The sequence below is a fragment of the Equus asinus genome, chromosome 1, assembly GCF_041296235.1.
Source record: "Equus asinus isolate D_3611 breed Donkey chromosome 1, EquAss-T2T_v2, whole genome shotgun sequence".
NCBI lineage: Eukaryota > Metazoa > Chordata > Mammalia > Perissodactyla > Equidae > Equus > Equus asinus.
In genome coordinates, this window is record NC_091790.1 from 29,285,290 (window position 1) to 29,301,124 (window position 15,835).

At 43.4% G+C, this 15,835-nt stretch overlaps 1 protein-coding gene across 3 annotated transcripts in view; it reads left to right on the forward strand.

The window, feature by feature from the left end:
- AGPAT4 (1-acylglycerol-3-phosphate O-acyltransferase 4) overlaps nt 1-15,835 on the forward strand; it is a 124,653-nt gene that overhangs the window by 25,408 nt on the left and 83,410 nt on the right. For all 3 annotated transcript variants that reach the window (XM_014858372.3, XM_070480944.1, XM_044761273.2), the window contains exon 2: nt 10,008-10,272. In XM_014858372.3, coding sequence (XP_014713858.1) covers nt 10,095-10,272 — 178 coding nt within the window. In that variant the 5' untranslated portion in view covers nt 10,008-10,094. The remainder of the gene's footprint in view (nt 1-10,007; nt 10,273-15,835) is intronic.

Sequence of the window (15,835 nt, forward strand, 5' to 3'; positions counted from 1 at the left end):
GTGCATTCGTACATTTAATCATCACAACGTTCCTGGGAGGTGAGGATTATTACCTCCGTTAAACAGATGCTAGCTCAGAGATGATGAGTTACTTGCCCAACGTCACACAGTTAGTGAATGTGGATCTAGACCCCGAGTTTGCCTGCAGAAGTTCTCCTCCCATGCTTCTGCCACTCAGCTTTGTCACGGCCCGTGTGGGCAGGAGGGAAGTGGGCACTGTGCTAAGACCAGAGTCCTGACCATGTTGCCTTGGTGACGGGAGGACTGGAGTGGGAGGTGGTTTGTATACTGAAGAAAGCTCTCTTTTTTTGTTTCTGGTGCCAGCTGGTGATGCATCCACCTCTCACCTGCTTCTGTGGGCCCAGAGCTGGTCTCAGGCCATTTCTTCACGTGGATAGACCTGAGGAATAGTTGCCCTGCCATATTCCTCAGCTTCCACATTTCCAGCCTTCACAGGGGTGTTACTAGATGGATGGCCACCACCACGTGGCGACAGTAATAGTGATGAGGATCACAATCACGATGTTGACTCAACATCCATCCTGCTTTCCTTCCTTGTTTAAAAAAGTTTTATTGGGGCCAGCCTGGTGGCACAGTGGTTAAGTTCGCACATTCCACTTTGGCCGCCCAAGGTTTGCCGGTTCAGATCCCGGGTGCGGACACGGCACTGCTCATCAAGCCATGCTGTAGCAGGCGTCCCACATATAAAGTAGAGGAGGATGGGCACAGATCTTAGCTCAGGGCCCGTCTTCCTCAGCAAAAAGAGGAGGATTGGCAGCAGATGTTAGCTCAGTGCTCATCTTCCTCAAAAAAAATTTTTTTAAGTTTTATTATTCATTGGAACATACTCATTTAAAGTAGAAATGGGAATGTTTCCCCATTTGGAAGATTAATTTTCCACATTTCATTTCAGTTTGGGGTTTCATGATATTGGATTTTTATCAGGACTCAATAAAACTTTTTGGAAACTTCCAGAGACTGAACATGATTTAAAAATATATTTTCCACTGAGTCTCTTGTAATACACTTTACTTCCTCTTGGTTGTTGGAAATGCGGCTAGCTCCCCTCCTCCCTCAGACTGTACCAACATGGTGGTGAGGTCAGAGCCCTCTGCATCCAGTGATGGTGGGAGAGCTGGACTGGGGTTTGGACATGGCAGACATTCTTCCTGGAAGGAGGGCGTGACTGGGGCCTCTACAAGACCAACTGGCGGGGCAGTAGGTCAACAACTGTGATCACCCCAACAGTCAGAAATGGGACCATGAAGAAATACGGAATGGTGCTAGGAAGGCCCACATTCACGGGAAGTCCAGCTACCTCAGGCTTCTGTTCTTAAAAGCAGCATAGTAATTGGTCAGAAATTTACTCACTATTTGATTTTTGCATGTTACCTAGTCTCACTAGAGAGCTCAGTTTCCTCATCTGTCAAATGGGACAATACTTTCCATAGTGGGTTTTCATGACAGTTAATGAGAAAAATGTATGTAAAAAATTCAGCACACTGATCTGTTCAGAAAACCTGAGTTTTAACTCCAGATATTTTAATCCTATAGATGTTAAAGCTGTTAAAGGCCTTAGAGAAAACCTCATTTAATTTTCTTCCTCCTTTTTTTCTCATGACGGAGAAAGTTATCTAGGTTGTCCATCCATGTTGACCTCTGAGTCTTGGTTTCCTGGGATTAAGCATAAAATCTCTTTAGAATTTGTTTTTCTCTTATAAGTCCCTCCGAACCAACTATTAAATGCAAACTTAGAAGCCTCAGTTTTCCATAGACTTAAGTTTTTATCATCCTAAAATGAGACTTTGGAGAAAGACTAAGGGTTCTTTATTATAGGACATAATGAAAAAGTTGATTCTGATTTATGACCTCTCTGGGGTTTGGTCGGTTTTAATGGACATCATGTACTGTACAGGGATATTGGACATAAAATTCCATAAAATTTTAAAATAGGCTAATTTTATATAGGCTTCTGCCAAACTGTTAGATGATGATGATTTTTTAATTGAGGAATATTTTAGTCAGAGATGGTCTCAGAGACAGTTAAATTCAGTCTGAAACACTTTCTCTCCTGTTTTGTTTTGGGCCTTGGGCCAGTCTAACTGCCAGGAATCCAAAAACTAAATTTATCCCGTTTGTCAGGATGAAGTGTGAAGCGGCTGCCTCAGGCTTCCACAAGTTGTTGCTGTCCTCTTGCAGAGTTTTGCTAAATTCATTCAACCTAACGTAGAACCCAAGATGTGACTATTCCACGACCAGAACACCACCTCACTCATTTCACCTGGGACTGCATCCATGTCCCCTTCCTCTAGGGGCGCCATTGTCCCCGGGCATTCTCTGCCCTACAGACCAAAAATATTGGTCCAGCAACAAAATTCACCAGCTAGCCCCGCTTTCCTCCTGCTGTTCTCTTTGCTAATCCCTGCAGAGTTTACCTTTCCTGTTCTTCGTCTGGTTAACCTCACCTATTTGAGATCCCTCTCCATAGATGGGAGCTGGGGAAGAGAGATGGAGTGGATCCCCTTAATCACTAATGAGGAAGACCCTGCTGAAACAATGGAAAAGCCTGGTTTCTGAAGGCATCAATTTTCTATGTTAGAATCAGAGACAGTTTGATTTGTAAAGGATCTTGGTGCCCTCCTACTCGATTTCTTCCTAAGGATAAAAATGCTCAAGTGGTAGTCAGGACAAGCCAACCCAAAGTTGGCTGACTAGACTAAGTGTGTGTGTGTGTGTGTGTGTGTGTGCGTGTGTATACAAAGACAACTGCTGTTAGTGTTTTGATAAAGTTTTCTTCCAGTATGTTTTTTATATTTTGATTTTAGAGTTGTGATTATTCTCTCTATATATAAGTTTGTGTCGTTTATCTCTTAATGTCATAATGAAAATTTATGAAAACCTATCATGGTGATACTTTATCCATTCAATTGTTGGGGTTTCCTGTAATTCACTTCATTATTTCCTCGTGTCAGAAATGTAAGCTCTTTCTAACTTTGGGTGCTTATAAATAATACTTGTTGAATATCTTTGTGCAGAAAGAATTTTCTAAAGACTCATTTTGTCTTTAGAGTGATTGTCAGAGGTTGGTTACTACATCGAGTGGTAGGAAGATGTTTGGGGTTTTTCTACATGTGTCAAACTGCTTTCTGAAAAGATTGAGTGGCTGTTCTCACACTGAGGGTATGGGTCCCATTTTACCCTGTCTCTTCTAGAATGGAGTATTATCATTTTTAGTGTGGAATGTAAAAAATAGTATTATTTCAATTTGCATTTCTTTTATCTCTTTTCTGTTTTGTGAACTGTTCTGGTGTTTGGCGTTAAAAGACCCTAAGTAATGGAGTTGTTTAGATTTCAGTGATGATATTAAATTGGTCATGGGTATTATTTTAGCAATTCGGCTTGGATTGATTTCTTGGAAGAAAGCTTTTTCTTCTTCTAAGACCCTAACCTGGTTTACTGCTGTCATGTAAATGTAAACAAAACAAACAAAATCTTTAAAAACAAGCTAGTGAAAGAGTTGATCCCATTTCAGGTTTAGTTTCTCTTCCTGGGTGCAACTGAACTTTGTGCTGACTTAACAGTTTCAGAACCTTGACTAAAGCCGAACATGTAAGTTTTCACTAAGGTTCTCCTATTTGTTGCCTAATTTAATGCTTTATGTTGAAGCTCTTGTGTGTATTTAGAGAAGGATGCAGTTTGCATCGTCTCGTGGGGAGATTCTGAGCTTGCTTTTATTTGCTTATGTTTCTGTTGACGGAGGCTGGGCAGCATATGGCGCCATCTGCCTTACCATGCATCCTTCTCGTCAGGAGTCCCAGGGAGGAAAACTCCACTAGTGTATGTATGGTTGATTCTCTGCGTCTGCACAATGTCCTGGAAGAAATAAAGTGCTCTGGAAGCCTGCTGGCTTGGACTTTCCCTTGTTCTAAAGTCCGCTCCTTCATCTCCATGCTTTGGAAAGATCATTAGGTAGTTAAGAAGACAAAGTATATGTGAGTTTTTGGGAACACGTCGTTTCCCATTTCTGAGTCACAAGCAGAAAAGTATAGATTAGAATTAAAACAAATGGGAGAGGAAACATTTTAACAGGCTTGAAGGTAAATTAAAGAAAATGTCAGGATCTAGATATGTAGTGAGAAGGAAAACTGAGTCGATTTATATCTCATTGACTTTCTCAGAAATGCCAAAGTAATATATTTTAGTTGCTCTTCCTTTGCCTTCTTATTTTCTTGCAATGATAGGAAAATTCCCTGTGTTCCAGGCATTGTGGTAAGGGTTTCAAATGCTTTTATTATACTTGATCCTCACAGCAACCTCATGTTGAAGGTATTGTTCTGATTTCACGGATGAGGAAGCTGAGGGCTATGGAGTAACTCCCATAGCTGTCAAGTGGCCAAGCCTGGATTTCTGGCCAGAGCTGCCTTACTCGAAACGTCCCGTCAACCACTCCTTATGTTCTAACAGCTGTGCTGTATCGCCCCTCACAAGCAACAATGCTTGGATTCAAGGTGGCCTCAAATTGTCCTGGATACCGAGCTTGGGCTCGATCTGCTCACCACAAGATAAAAGGCCAAGCAGGTGGTGGTAGAGAAAGAACTTTAATAAGTGATAAGCTAGCAAATCAGAAGGTGGTGGACTATCGTCCTGAGAAAACCCATCCCGAAGGGAAACTGATTTGGAAATGACTTATATAAGGCAAACGGAGTTGGGGAGGGGGCTTAGGAGTGTCAGGTGGTGGATGACCGCAGAACCTTGGCTGCCTCTCCGTGGCAGATCTGCTGAATGCCACATTCCTGAGGAATCCAAGAAACCCTCAGTTACTTCTTTATCTGGAACAGAAGGAACAGTTTGGGCAGAGGACATAAATTTTCTGCTAACAAGTTGTTCTTTCTACCGGTTACTGATTAGCTTGCCTATGTGCAGTTCTAAGCATTTTTCCAAAGTGTATTGTGAGAATAAGACAGGGAGGGGAGCATGTGGCTTTGGGGGCTAAAGTTCTAAGAGTCATCTGTGCAGGGGCGACTGTCTTTCTTATTTTTTCATGAGCGCCATGTGCAAATTCAGGGGGCTTCAATGTGTTGCATGCGGCGGATCTTTAGTCTATGATGTGTGAAACTTACAGTCAGTCATTTCAGCTTCTCAGTGCTCCTGTGAGATGCTTAGTCAGGCGGAGGGCTGTCAGCAAGCTACTGTCTTTTCAGCAGTCCTCCTGCTATTCTGCAAGGCAAGTTCAGAAACTTTGGTTGCTTTGTTTCCCACATTAGCCTTGCGGATACAGACACAGCATCATCCTGATCCAAGGAAACTTTAAGTCCTTCATCCTCGGTTTCACCTTCCCATTTCAAAATTTCTCTTGGTTGTTGCTCACAGGCTGGATTATCCCATTTCTGCTCACCTGACGGGGCATGCCAACCCTCTTGTCCTTTCTCATCCAGTTTGCAAGCAGCCTATTTTTTCTCCACCAAAGACCTGCCAGTATCCCCCGTTCTTCATCACATGTGCTCCATCATCTGACCACACCAAACCACAAGGGACGCCGGGAATGGTTCATCCAGTTCTGTGCCCAGGAAGGGGAAGATTTCACCATCGTTATAGAAAAGAATAATAAAACACAGAGAAGAAAAAAGAAACCACCATAATTCTTCCATGAAAAATTAGCCTCTATTAATAGACAGCTATGAATATAGAAATAGGTGTAGATGTGAATGATATAAATAATGCATCATTTTACAAATCCGAATCATGCTTCTTTCTGAACATTTTTCACTCAATATATTCTTCAAAGGGCTATACTAACTGGTTTAATGCCTTTGTTACACAATTGGTTCATGATCATTCAATGTCCCCTATGTGCGGAATTCTTAGGTTTCATGTCCTTGTATGAAAAACTTATTTTTTACATCCAGATGGTGCACAGGGAGATTCCTTCTGTCAAACGCAAAGCCTCCTCCCACATTGATGATGATTACCCATTTTTTTCAAATAGCTATGGACCAATTTGACGTAGACTCGTAACCAACAATATGCTGTCAAGGACTGCCAGAGACTTTTAACTAATCATTCTCAAATTATTAGTTAAATTCAAAATCTAGTAGCCTGGGCTGTAAAGGCAATTTGGAGTAAATTATTCCTCTTGAACCTATTACTAATCCTAGTGACAGCTGCTTTTAGTCTATGTTTAAAATGCTAATTCAGTAATTTTCAGGTGATGTGTGTTAAGCTCGTGGGTCAGACTCTACCCCTTGAAAAATTCACATAATGTATCCAAATTGGGTTTTCTGGCATTTTTCCTATTCTGTATGAATTCTCTTTAAAATGTCTTCCTGTTTCAGCAATCCATTCTACATGTCGCCTTAGTTCCCTGGGTGGTTGTTTGTCTGGAGTTCAGCACCTGGCAAGCCTCCTCCCTCTGCCTTCACCCCATAGCCACCTTGTGGCTCAAGTCCTAATCTTATCCCCTCTCACCTCTCCACTCCTCCGAGGTGACCTGTGCTGTTTGCTGTAGCTGGATTTCACTACATGGACACATTGGAAGGGGGTGTCGAGTAGAGTTTGGTCTGAATTCTACACTTCCCATCCCTAGGGTCAGTTCTCAAGGTCACGTGGGTGAGAGTTGGGAAAAGGAGTGAAGGTTAAGTGGCAATTCAGTGGTGTGCAGGCCACTGCTGTTCATTTTGTAAGTACCCCAAAACAAACAAAAGTCAATATCAGTTTCAGTTTTTCGGGCGCATGGGTTCTTCACTGTTGCCCTCGATGATAAGAAATATCTTTATTCACAGAAATATGACATGGAAATTTGTTGGTTATTCTGAGAAATAGCATAAAATTATTCATCATCTCTTTGCCTCGTATAAACTACTAAAGTGGATTTGCTGGAAGGTTCTCCCCACACTGTTCTAGGTACTCGCAAAGCTGAAAAGGAAGTAGGCAAAATAGTTTCAAATGTTTTCTCTCTATTTTTGTCACTGGTCAGAGCTTTATACCATCTTTCTTCAGTGTGCCACTAAATTGGCTAATTACCACATTAGAGAGAAAGCTCTCTTTTATTTATGGGTAGCTTGTCCCCCAAACTTCTCTCTGGAATAAACTAAAGACATACAACACAGATTCACCTACTAGATGCCTCCACAAATAATTCAGCCTTGTCTGTCTTTTAATAATCAGCCCTAACACCAAAGTCATTTAAATTATTTCAGAGGACTTCCCACCTTCTTCTACTTCAGGCGATTCCTTGGCTATTCTTGTGTTTCTCTCTTGCCTATGAATTTGAGAATCAGCTTAAGTTAAAAAAAAAAAAAAAACAATAGCCTCCTTGGAATTTTGATTGCACTCTCTGATCCCCATTTATAAAGAAACTGAGATTCAGAAAAGTTCCTTTACCCGAGGGTACACGACCAACAGAGAAATAGCAGAGCTTCAAACCCAGAGAGCTGCATCTCAAGCCCACACTCACTCCTACGCCAGTCTAGGAGGAGGATTTGAGGAAGTGTGTGCAGAACCAAACCAAGGCCTGCCCGTCTGTGATCCCCCTTGCCCGTGACTCCTCCTTAAACATCACAAGATTGTATTAAAGCCCTGGTGCACGCAGTACTAGCAAGGGTTTTACTAGAGGATGTGGTGGTCCTCGGTCTTCTACAAGGGGAAAAAAAAAATCTTAGGTTTTCTTCATAATGTCCTACAACTGACTGCAAACTGATTAATCACCTGCGTTTCCAATGTCAGTTGACTTCCATTTCTTAGTGTGAAGTCAGCATAGCCAAGGATTTGTCAAATATTTCACAAACCCTACATCCCAGAAACCTAGTGAAGAGTCAAACTTCTCCTGGCCAGATTGTCTGGAAGCTTTTAGTGGCTAATCCAGGGACAATGAATATTCAACATCATAGTATAACGCCTGCCAAACTGTAAACCGAAGTACATCGCTCCTCTCGATGTGGCTCCTTAAGGTCAAGTGCATGGAGGGTGAGCTGCCAGCTTAATGTCTGTTTCTTATAGAGAGACTGGATGTGTTGTAACTGGATGTGTTGTAAGGAGTTTGACATCCTGGAGATGTCTATGGAAAATGTTGTCTGGGAAAGGACAGGGATGCTTTGCGCCAGCCCCCGCGGAACCCTGGCTTTGTGCCAGCCAGCAGGGCCTCTGGGGAGAATGGGACGTCTCAGCTGAGTTGAGCTGACTTCACAGAAATCAGGCCAAAGGTTACTCTCCATTTCCCTCCTATCCGGAATGTATAAAAAGGAGTACAGCGTGCCTTCCGGATAGACTGAGCAAGTGTGGGTGTTTTAGAAGAAGGCACCTTGCCACTGTCCTTATACCCAAGACTATTCTCAAAACCAATGGAGGCAGCCCGGGAGCAAGGCCCCTTTTCCCCGCTCTGAGCATCGTTTGTGATTATGAACCTCACTGAAGGCTGCACTGTTTTTTGCCCTTGGGATCATTTCTGGGCGGCTCTGCAGAGGGGAGTGCTGAGCCCAAGACAACCCCCCATCTCACACTCCAGGAGCAAAACAGCCCAGACAGGTGCAGGAGAAGGAATTCGGAGTTAAGACTGAGTCCTAAGATAGGTGTTGATTGTGGCAACCTTAGGCAATTCCCCAGCCTATGGGTGGGGTCTCAGTTTCTTATTCTGAAAACTGGGATGATAACGATACTCATCTCATGGGATTCATGTGAGGCTTAAAATGATAAAATACATGTGAAACTGTTAGACAGATTTTTTTTGGTATTATTAATAAAGATTATAATGAAGTCTAGGATCTCTCAACTATTGCTGTTAGAAAGTTCGTCTTCAAGTTGGAGCTCTTCTGGGGGCCATTGGCAATGAAATTCTGCCTCCATGAGAAATTAGTCTACTGCACATCATCCCCTTAGCCTGTTTTTTTTTCTTTTTTTTTCCAATCAGAGTATTTGAACCTCTTGCCTTTATGCTTCTCTTTAAAGGCTTTATTTGCAAAACTGTGGAGTCATTTCACCATTCCATTGGGGGCTGGTGACTGATCACAGGACTCTAAGTCTGGCTGCTATGCATGTTTTGAGCTTCTTTCTGATTTTGAAACTCAAGTGTCTGTGTGGGGAGGGGGTGTCGGGGGCTGATGGGGGTGGTTCTCCTGCCTTCATAGTTGGTTATTTGTGTTTGCTGATATGTCAAAGTTCTTCCCTTGTCGATCTTCATTAATACATTCCACAAACATTTTTATTCTTTTAAGTTTTTTTATTAATTTTTTTAAAGATTGGCACCTGCGCTAACAACTGTTGCCAATCTTTTTTTTTTTCTGCTTTTTCTCCCCAAATCCCCCCAGTACCTAGCTGTATGTTTTAGCTGTGGGTCCTTCTAGTTGTGGCATGTGGGATGCTGCCTCAGCATGGCCCAATGAGCAGTGCCATGTCCTCACCCCGGATCCAAACTGGCGAAACCCTGGGCCGCCAATGCATAGCGCGTCAACTTAACCACTCCACCATGGGGCCAGCCCCACCACAAATATTTTTAAAAGAACGTTCAGCTCCAGTTATGTGCCGTGACTATTCCGAGTGCTGGGGAGACAATGATGATCTTCAAGATAATCATGGGCCCTGGAGAAGAGACAGGTCACTCGAGGAAGGCCAACAATTGAACAAGTGACAGCAGAGAGTCCTAAATGGCACTCTAGAGAGGCGATGGCAAAGCAGCTGAGCACGCGCACTCCAGCCAGCTCGGTCGCTTCTGAGCGGTGGAAGCTGGGGAAGCCTGGCCAAGTTGCTTACCCTCTCAGGGTCTCAAGTCCCTCCTCTGTAATAACAGTAGCTATTGCACAGGATGTTAAGACTGTCAAAGGGGCTATTATTTTTAAAGGGCTGACACCGTGTCCAACATTAAGTAAGCACTATATAAATGTTTGCTAAATAAAAATAAATCAACGAATGGACAATGTATTTAACCTCAAAAGGAGATTTTTCCATTAAGAGTTTTTTTCCCTACTGTAAGAGCACATAATATTTTTTCCAGCATTTGACATTGGTTTGTGTTTTAGGTGCTTTCCTGAGGCCCAGGCCCCTTTTCCCTCTGGAAGTACTCTACGACGGATATTTATTTTTTGGAATACAAACAACCCTGCATCATGGACCTCGTCGGGTTGCTGAAGTCTCAGTTCCTGTGTCATCTCGTCTTCTGTTACGTATTTATTGCCTCGGGGCTAATAATAAACACCATTCAGCTCTTCACTCTCATCCTCTGGCCGATTAACAAACAGCTCTTCAGGAAGATCAACTGCCGACTGTCCTACTGCATCTCCAGCCGTAAGATACTTACTTCTAATTCTCTCTTTGCATCTTCCCTGCCGGTGTGGGTATCAGAGTCAGGACTTTTTATATAGGTTACCAAAAAATGTTAAGCTATTTTTTGTTGTTGTTCCTATTTGTTTGTTTTAGGTTTGAAATGTCTATTTTGTTCTCACTCTCAAGAAATTATTTTTTCAATGAGTCATGCCAATGGCACAAAATTCAACAGGCACAGAAGAGTAGCGTAAGAAAAGTAAATAGGCATTCTGTCTGTTTTTTTAGTTTTCTTCTTCAGAAGCAAGGGGTGTCACTGATTTCTTAGTTATCCTTACAGAAATAGCATATAAGCGTGTCTATGTGTTTATATATGCTACGTCTATAAGGAAATACATACGTATATGTGTGTACGTGTATGCAGGTGAGTCTTTCTGTGTACATGTATAAATACATAATGTATACACATATTTTTAAAAACTAAATGGCAATATAATATATTGTTCTCTTCCTTGCTTCTTTTCTTTAACTTTTTATCTTGAGATAATTGTGGAGTCACCTGCAGTTGTAAAAAATAATACAGAGTGACTCCATACACCCTTCAGCCAGTTTCCCCTAATGGTAACCTCTTGCATAACTACAATGTAACATACCAACAAGGAAATTGACATTGATGCAATCCACAACCTTATTTAGATTTCTCCAGTTTTAGATACACTCATTTGTGTGTCTGTGTGTGTGTTTGATTATATTAGACTATTTTAAAACATGACTAACTTGAATGGCCTGTATCTCGAAAATGAAAGTGAAAAAAGATGAATCAGAATACTGAGATGTCTAGAGGTGACTTTTGTTGTTGATTGACCCTAAATGTGTCCCTATTTTCTACAGTAAAGGATGCAGTGTATCATTACCGGTTATATATATTGAAAAATATGAGCTCTTTCAAATTAAGCAATCTAAAAATCTCAGCTACCTTAGATTATGCCAAGAGTCCAAAATTATCGATATCTTTATGGAACTCTTTAAACGAAGCAATTACATTGGAATTTGAATCAAAACAATGCAAGCTGCCTACAGTTATCCAAATGGATTACTACTGATCCAATCAGTTATTTTTCAAACCTCAAAGTACTAATTTGTGAGGAAAAAAATGATAGAAACATTCTTGTTTACGATTTCTTTCACTGACTTAGAACTTGCAAAGATGTCCGATACCATTGTGATACGGTTTGAGTGCTAGATCTGTGTCTTGGATTAGAGTGTTTCACATAAATATGTCTTGAAAATGTTCATAAGATCATAAAGTCAAGTTATAATTGCAAAAAGAAAAATCTTTTATCCAAATGTCTATGACCTATTGTGCACAGCCACCCATTCAATGCAATTGTACTTAATGCAAATGTCCTTGTCGTTCCTTTCACTCTGACATTGGTCTCTGGTATTTAGGCGTCTGCTGTGGTATAGAGCAGGGCTGAGGGAGAAGATGGCCTGAACCTGAATTGTAGCTGTTTGAAGAGACAAGCGTTTACATAATCAAGGGAAGGAGACAATTGTCTGAGATTTAGCTTATAATTTTAAAGATCTTCTTATACTCTAGCAATAGGTGTCTATTTAAACAAAATTTAGATTTAACAAAGCAATGCTGATTGCAGTCTTCATTGAAACTTGCATTTATATGATTTGCACACACCTATGGAGACTCCAAAATCTGTCACTTTGCAGTTTGAGATCATGTCGTTTTGCAAAGTCATAACCCTTATCCAGATTTCAGACAGGTGGTTAAGAATAGGGTTTCTCATTTGGAGTCAAGACATAAGAGATAGGATTCAGGACAGGAGTTCCTTAGAGTACTGTATTTTGCTTTTGGTAAGTAACGAAGACAACCAAGGTTATAGCCGGATCATGTCAATGTTCTTCTGAGGACGCTTTAGCCTGCTTGCTTCTGGGGGAAATTAAGATGGATAACAACAGAAAGCAAGGTGGATTTTTATCCATCACAAGGTAATTAAATTATTTAGAACAATTCCAAATGAAACTCAAGAATTAGTCCTCCAAGACCACTGGCATTTCCCTGCAGAGGATGCGATGAAGGGCAGAAAGTCTAACGTTACCAAATGGCCTGGAAGCACATCCATCCAGGTACATCCCATCCAGGTACATCCCGTAGTGCTCTGTGCCTACTGCCCCAGAGGAAAGCTTCCATGGGCTCTGGGCTGAGCAGAAGCAGAGCCATTTTATACCCACCTGAAGAGGGAAGGGAAGGCTCCTCTCTCTAGAGGAGCAGTCCTGGCTCCTGGAAAAAGAGAATGTGGTAGAAGGGAGGATGATGCCTCCTGGGCTTGGCTTATGGGCATCTCATTGTAAACAGTCTATTAAAATAGGAAAGCTCACCCACGCCTTCCCGGATTCTGCATTCCTGGGCTTCTCTCTCTCTTTTCACTTGTTCTCCATAGTTGACAGATTTCCTTATACCCCGAGCATTTCACAAAGACCACAAAAGACGTGTAAAAGCCAAACCGTTCAGGAAGCTTTGTCGGGCCATTGATCACCACAGGCGCTACAGTTTGTGGGCTATTCAGCAGCTCAGAATAAGAGAGCGTCAAGCTCCTTCTGTTTGTTTTCACTCTCCTCTTCTTCCCTCTGAGTTAAGATAAAAACTGTTCATGGGGTTTAATTGTGTCTTCTGGCGTATGAATCACTCTAGAGCTTAGAAAATCAGCAGCATTCATCATTTGCTGCTGATTTTTTAAGAAAAAAGGCAGAATCAATTGTTTCCTAGAGACTCAGACCCCCTCCATCGCTCTGTTTACTTTTTACCAATAGAGCTGTGCCATCATCCCTTTTTTCCTTCAATGTTTCTTAAGAGCTTGGTGTTGTACCAGGTAATTCCAAAGTAGTCATCAGCCCTGGCGTGTTGAAGCTCACATGCAAGAGGCCCTACTGATGCAAATGACAAAGAGGGACAAAATGCAGTGTAGATGGTGTGTACCACCGTGGCGCACAGAGCAGAGAACTTGATTCTAATCGCAAGGACCAACATCACGATAACAATTTGAAAGGATGTTTGATCTAGATGGCTGGTTTTTGGAGGGTTGTTTTATTTTATTTTTGCCTAGATTTGTAGGCAAGAAAGGCCAAGACAGGCTGGCTTAGCAGGCAGGATGAGGAGGGCGAGGATGGAGCAAGCTTCTGCAAGGGGAGAAGAGGAAGAAAGTGACAAGAAGCAGGGTGAGGAGTAGAATTGTATGACTTGTCTTTTGCATGGCATGTACCTTTAAATCTCTAGGGAAATGTGGCCCAAACAGGCTGGCTTGTTTTTCTTCGCCTCTGACACTATGGCTTTAAGAAAAAAACAGAGAAAGATTAGGAGAATCTATTAATGGCAGAGTTTTGAGAAGCGGGGTGGGATGGGGAAGATTACAGCTGACCTTAAGGTTCCAGAAAGGACTGGTGACACAAAACAAAATGGAGACACCCCTCTCCCACTCCTCGACCCCCCAGCTCTGGTGCCTTGCTTCTAAATTCCTTGTGACTGCCAACTGCTTCTGTGCATTTGAGTCTGCTGTTTCATTTTTCTGGACCATGAAGTTCATGGTTTTCAACAATCGTCTCACACACAGCGCCACTAAATTCCTCTAATGGGCAAGGCCACGTGGTGGTGAGGAGGAAGTTGGAATTTGTGGTGCTAAGACAGCACATAAAACGTCCTCCCTTCCTGCTTACAGGCCATCACCTTGGGTGAGCCACATAAACCACCTGAGTTCACCATAGACTAGCAGGACCGAGCTCAATGGCTGGTCAAAAAAACCAGAATGAGATTCTGTGTATAAAAGGGCTTCATGAATTGCATGAGGTACATCAAATTCAGGATGGAAATTGGAACTTGTGTCCATGGAGGGAGGGAAGGCGTCCAGGGAGGATGAGCAAGGATGTCTTCTTTCTTCGCATTCTGGACCTTAACTACTTGGCTAGGTAACTTCAAAAAAACAAACTACATTTGAATGAAGGGGATGGGGTGGAGTTGACCAGGATTCCAACATTTTTCTAAGAAGGGTTTAGATTTTTTGTTTTTGCACATGGGAGGATGTTTACCTCGCTCTTCAGCCCCACCCCCGTCCTGCTCCCTCTGACTTGAAGGGTATCGGCCACTTGATCTGCAGTGGGTGGTGGCTGAGCAGGAAGCGAGAAGCTGGCTCTATATCGCCACCCGCGACACCACTCGTGTCCTACCTTGACACAGATGTCAATCTTCCTGCCATCCTAATAATACACATTTGCAATGGACTCTCGGATGGATAAGTCCCTCGGAGTTGGGACCCCAGAAGCAGGGCTTGGGTGGTGAGCCTGGCGTAAGTCGGTCTGTGATCCTCTTAGGAGGGGAAGACAGGGCTCGGTAACTTGTCAGAACAGCCTCAGCTAGGGATGTGCATGCAGGCGTGGAAGCTCCAAGATGCCTGAGAAAATGTGCATGCGGGGGCATTTAATCCCCAGCATGGAGAGAGGGAGGTGACGCTATTCTCCTGAGAACAGGTGGATTCCTCACCCAGCCAGCAGCCTTTGGGGGCAGTTTTGAGAGGAGTCAGGTCTTCCCCTGGTTGGAGGTTGGATGGGATGTCTGGTGCCCTCCTCTGGTCAGGGGGAAGAGCGCTGGTCCCCCCATTATGAATCTGTTCATGTGCTCACTCGTCATGACCCAAGTGTCCCTGGGTTGGTCTGGAGACCTAACAAGATGAATCGAGTGGAACAGAAGAAGCGTCTTTGGTACATGACTCAGGAAACGAGAGGCTGCTGGCACAGGGCTTCTGAGTCTACACTGTTGGAGATGCTGCGGCTCCTGTCTGGTTTTACGTGCCTTCCCAGGTGGGTCATTCTGGTCCCAGACACGTGTGGACAGGTTTGCTTTTCTGCCACCATCTCTAGGGCTGGCTGCTGGGACCCGCTGGATGAGGTCTGAGCTTGAATTTCGTTTTCCTTATTGCTGAAGTCCTTCTTGCACATTTTCAAGTAACAGTGCAATAAACTGTAAAACAAAACACACATGCCCCTCCTCCATTTTTTTTACAATAATCTCATTTCCTGCCATGCCTAGGGGTGTCCTCCAAGTAGGACAAGTGTCAGTATTATGGCCTCTCCTCTAGGAGAGGACAGGAGGAGGAGCAGGAGGCTGCTGTGGGCGGGAGTCCAGCGCCTTCATCCCGATGTCACTGATGTGGCAGGACTGTGTGGCCTGAAGGTCCAGTGTTAACATTCACACCAACCATTCAGCTCTCCGACACTGTCCAGCGGACTTCCTGACTCTCCGAGAAGTGGAGGGGTTACTATCGGTGGTGGCTTGGTGATGCCCAGCAGCTCGGTGAGGCTGAGCAGTGCTGGCCAGGGCTCTCCTCCACCTGCTTCCCCTTAGAGGGGCCCCGGGGAGGCAGCGGCTCCAGCACACACCTGCACCTTCTCCCAGCCTCCTTCAGTCAAACGCTGGTGTCCGGCTGCCGCAGGGGGGTCTCTGCAGGTGTAATTAACATCCCTAATAAGCGCGTTAGTGAAAGGGCTTGTCCTGGTGGGTCACGATAACATGGAAGCCCTTCAG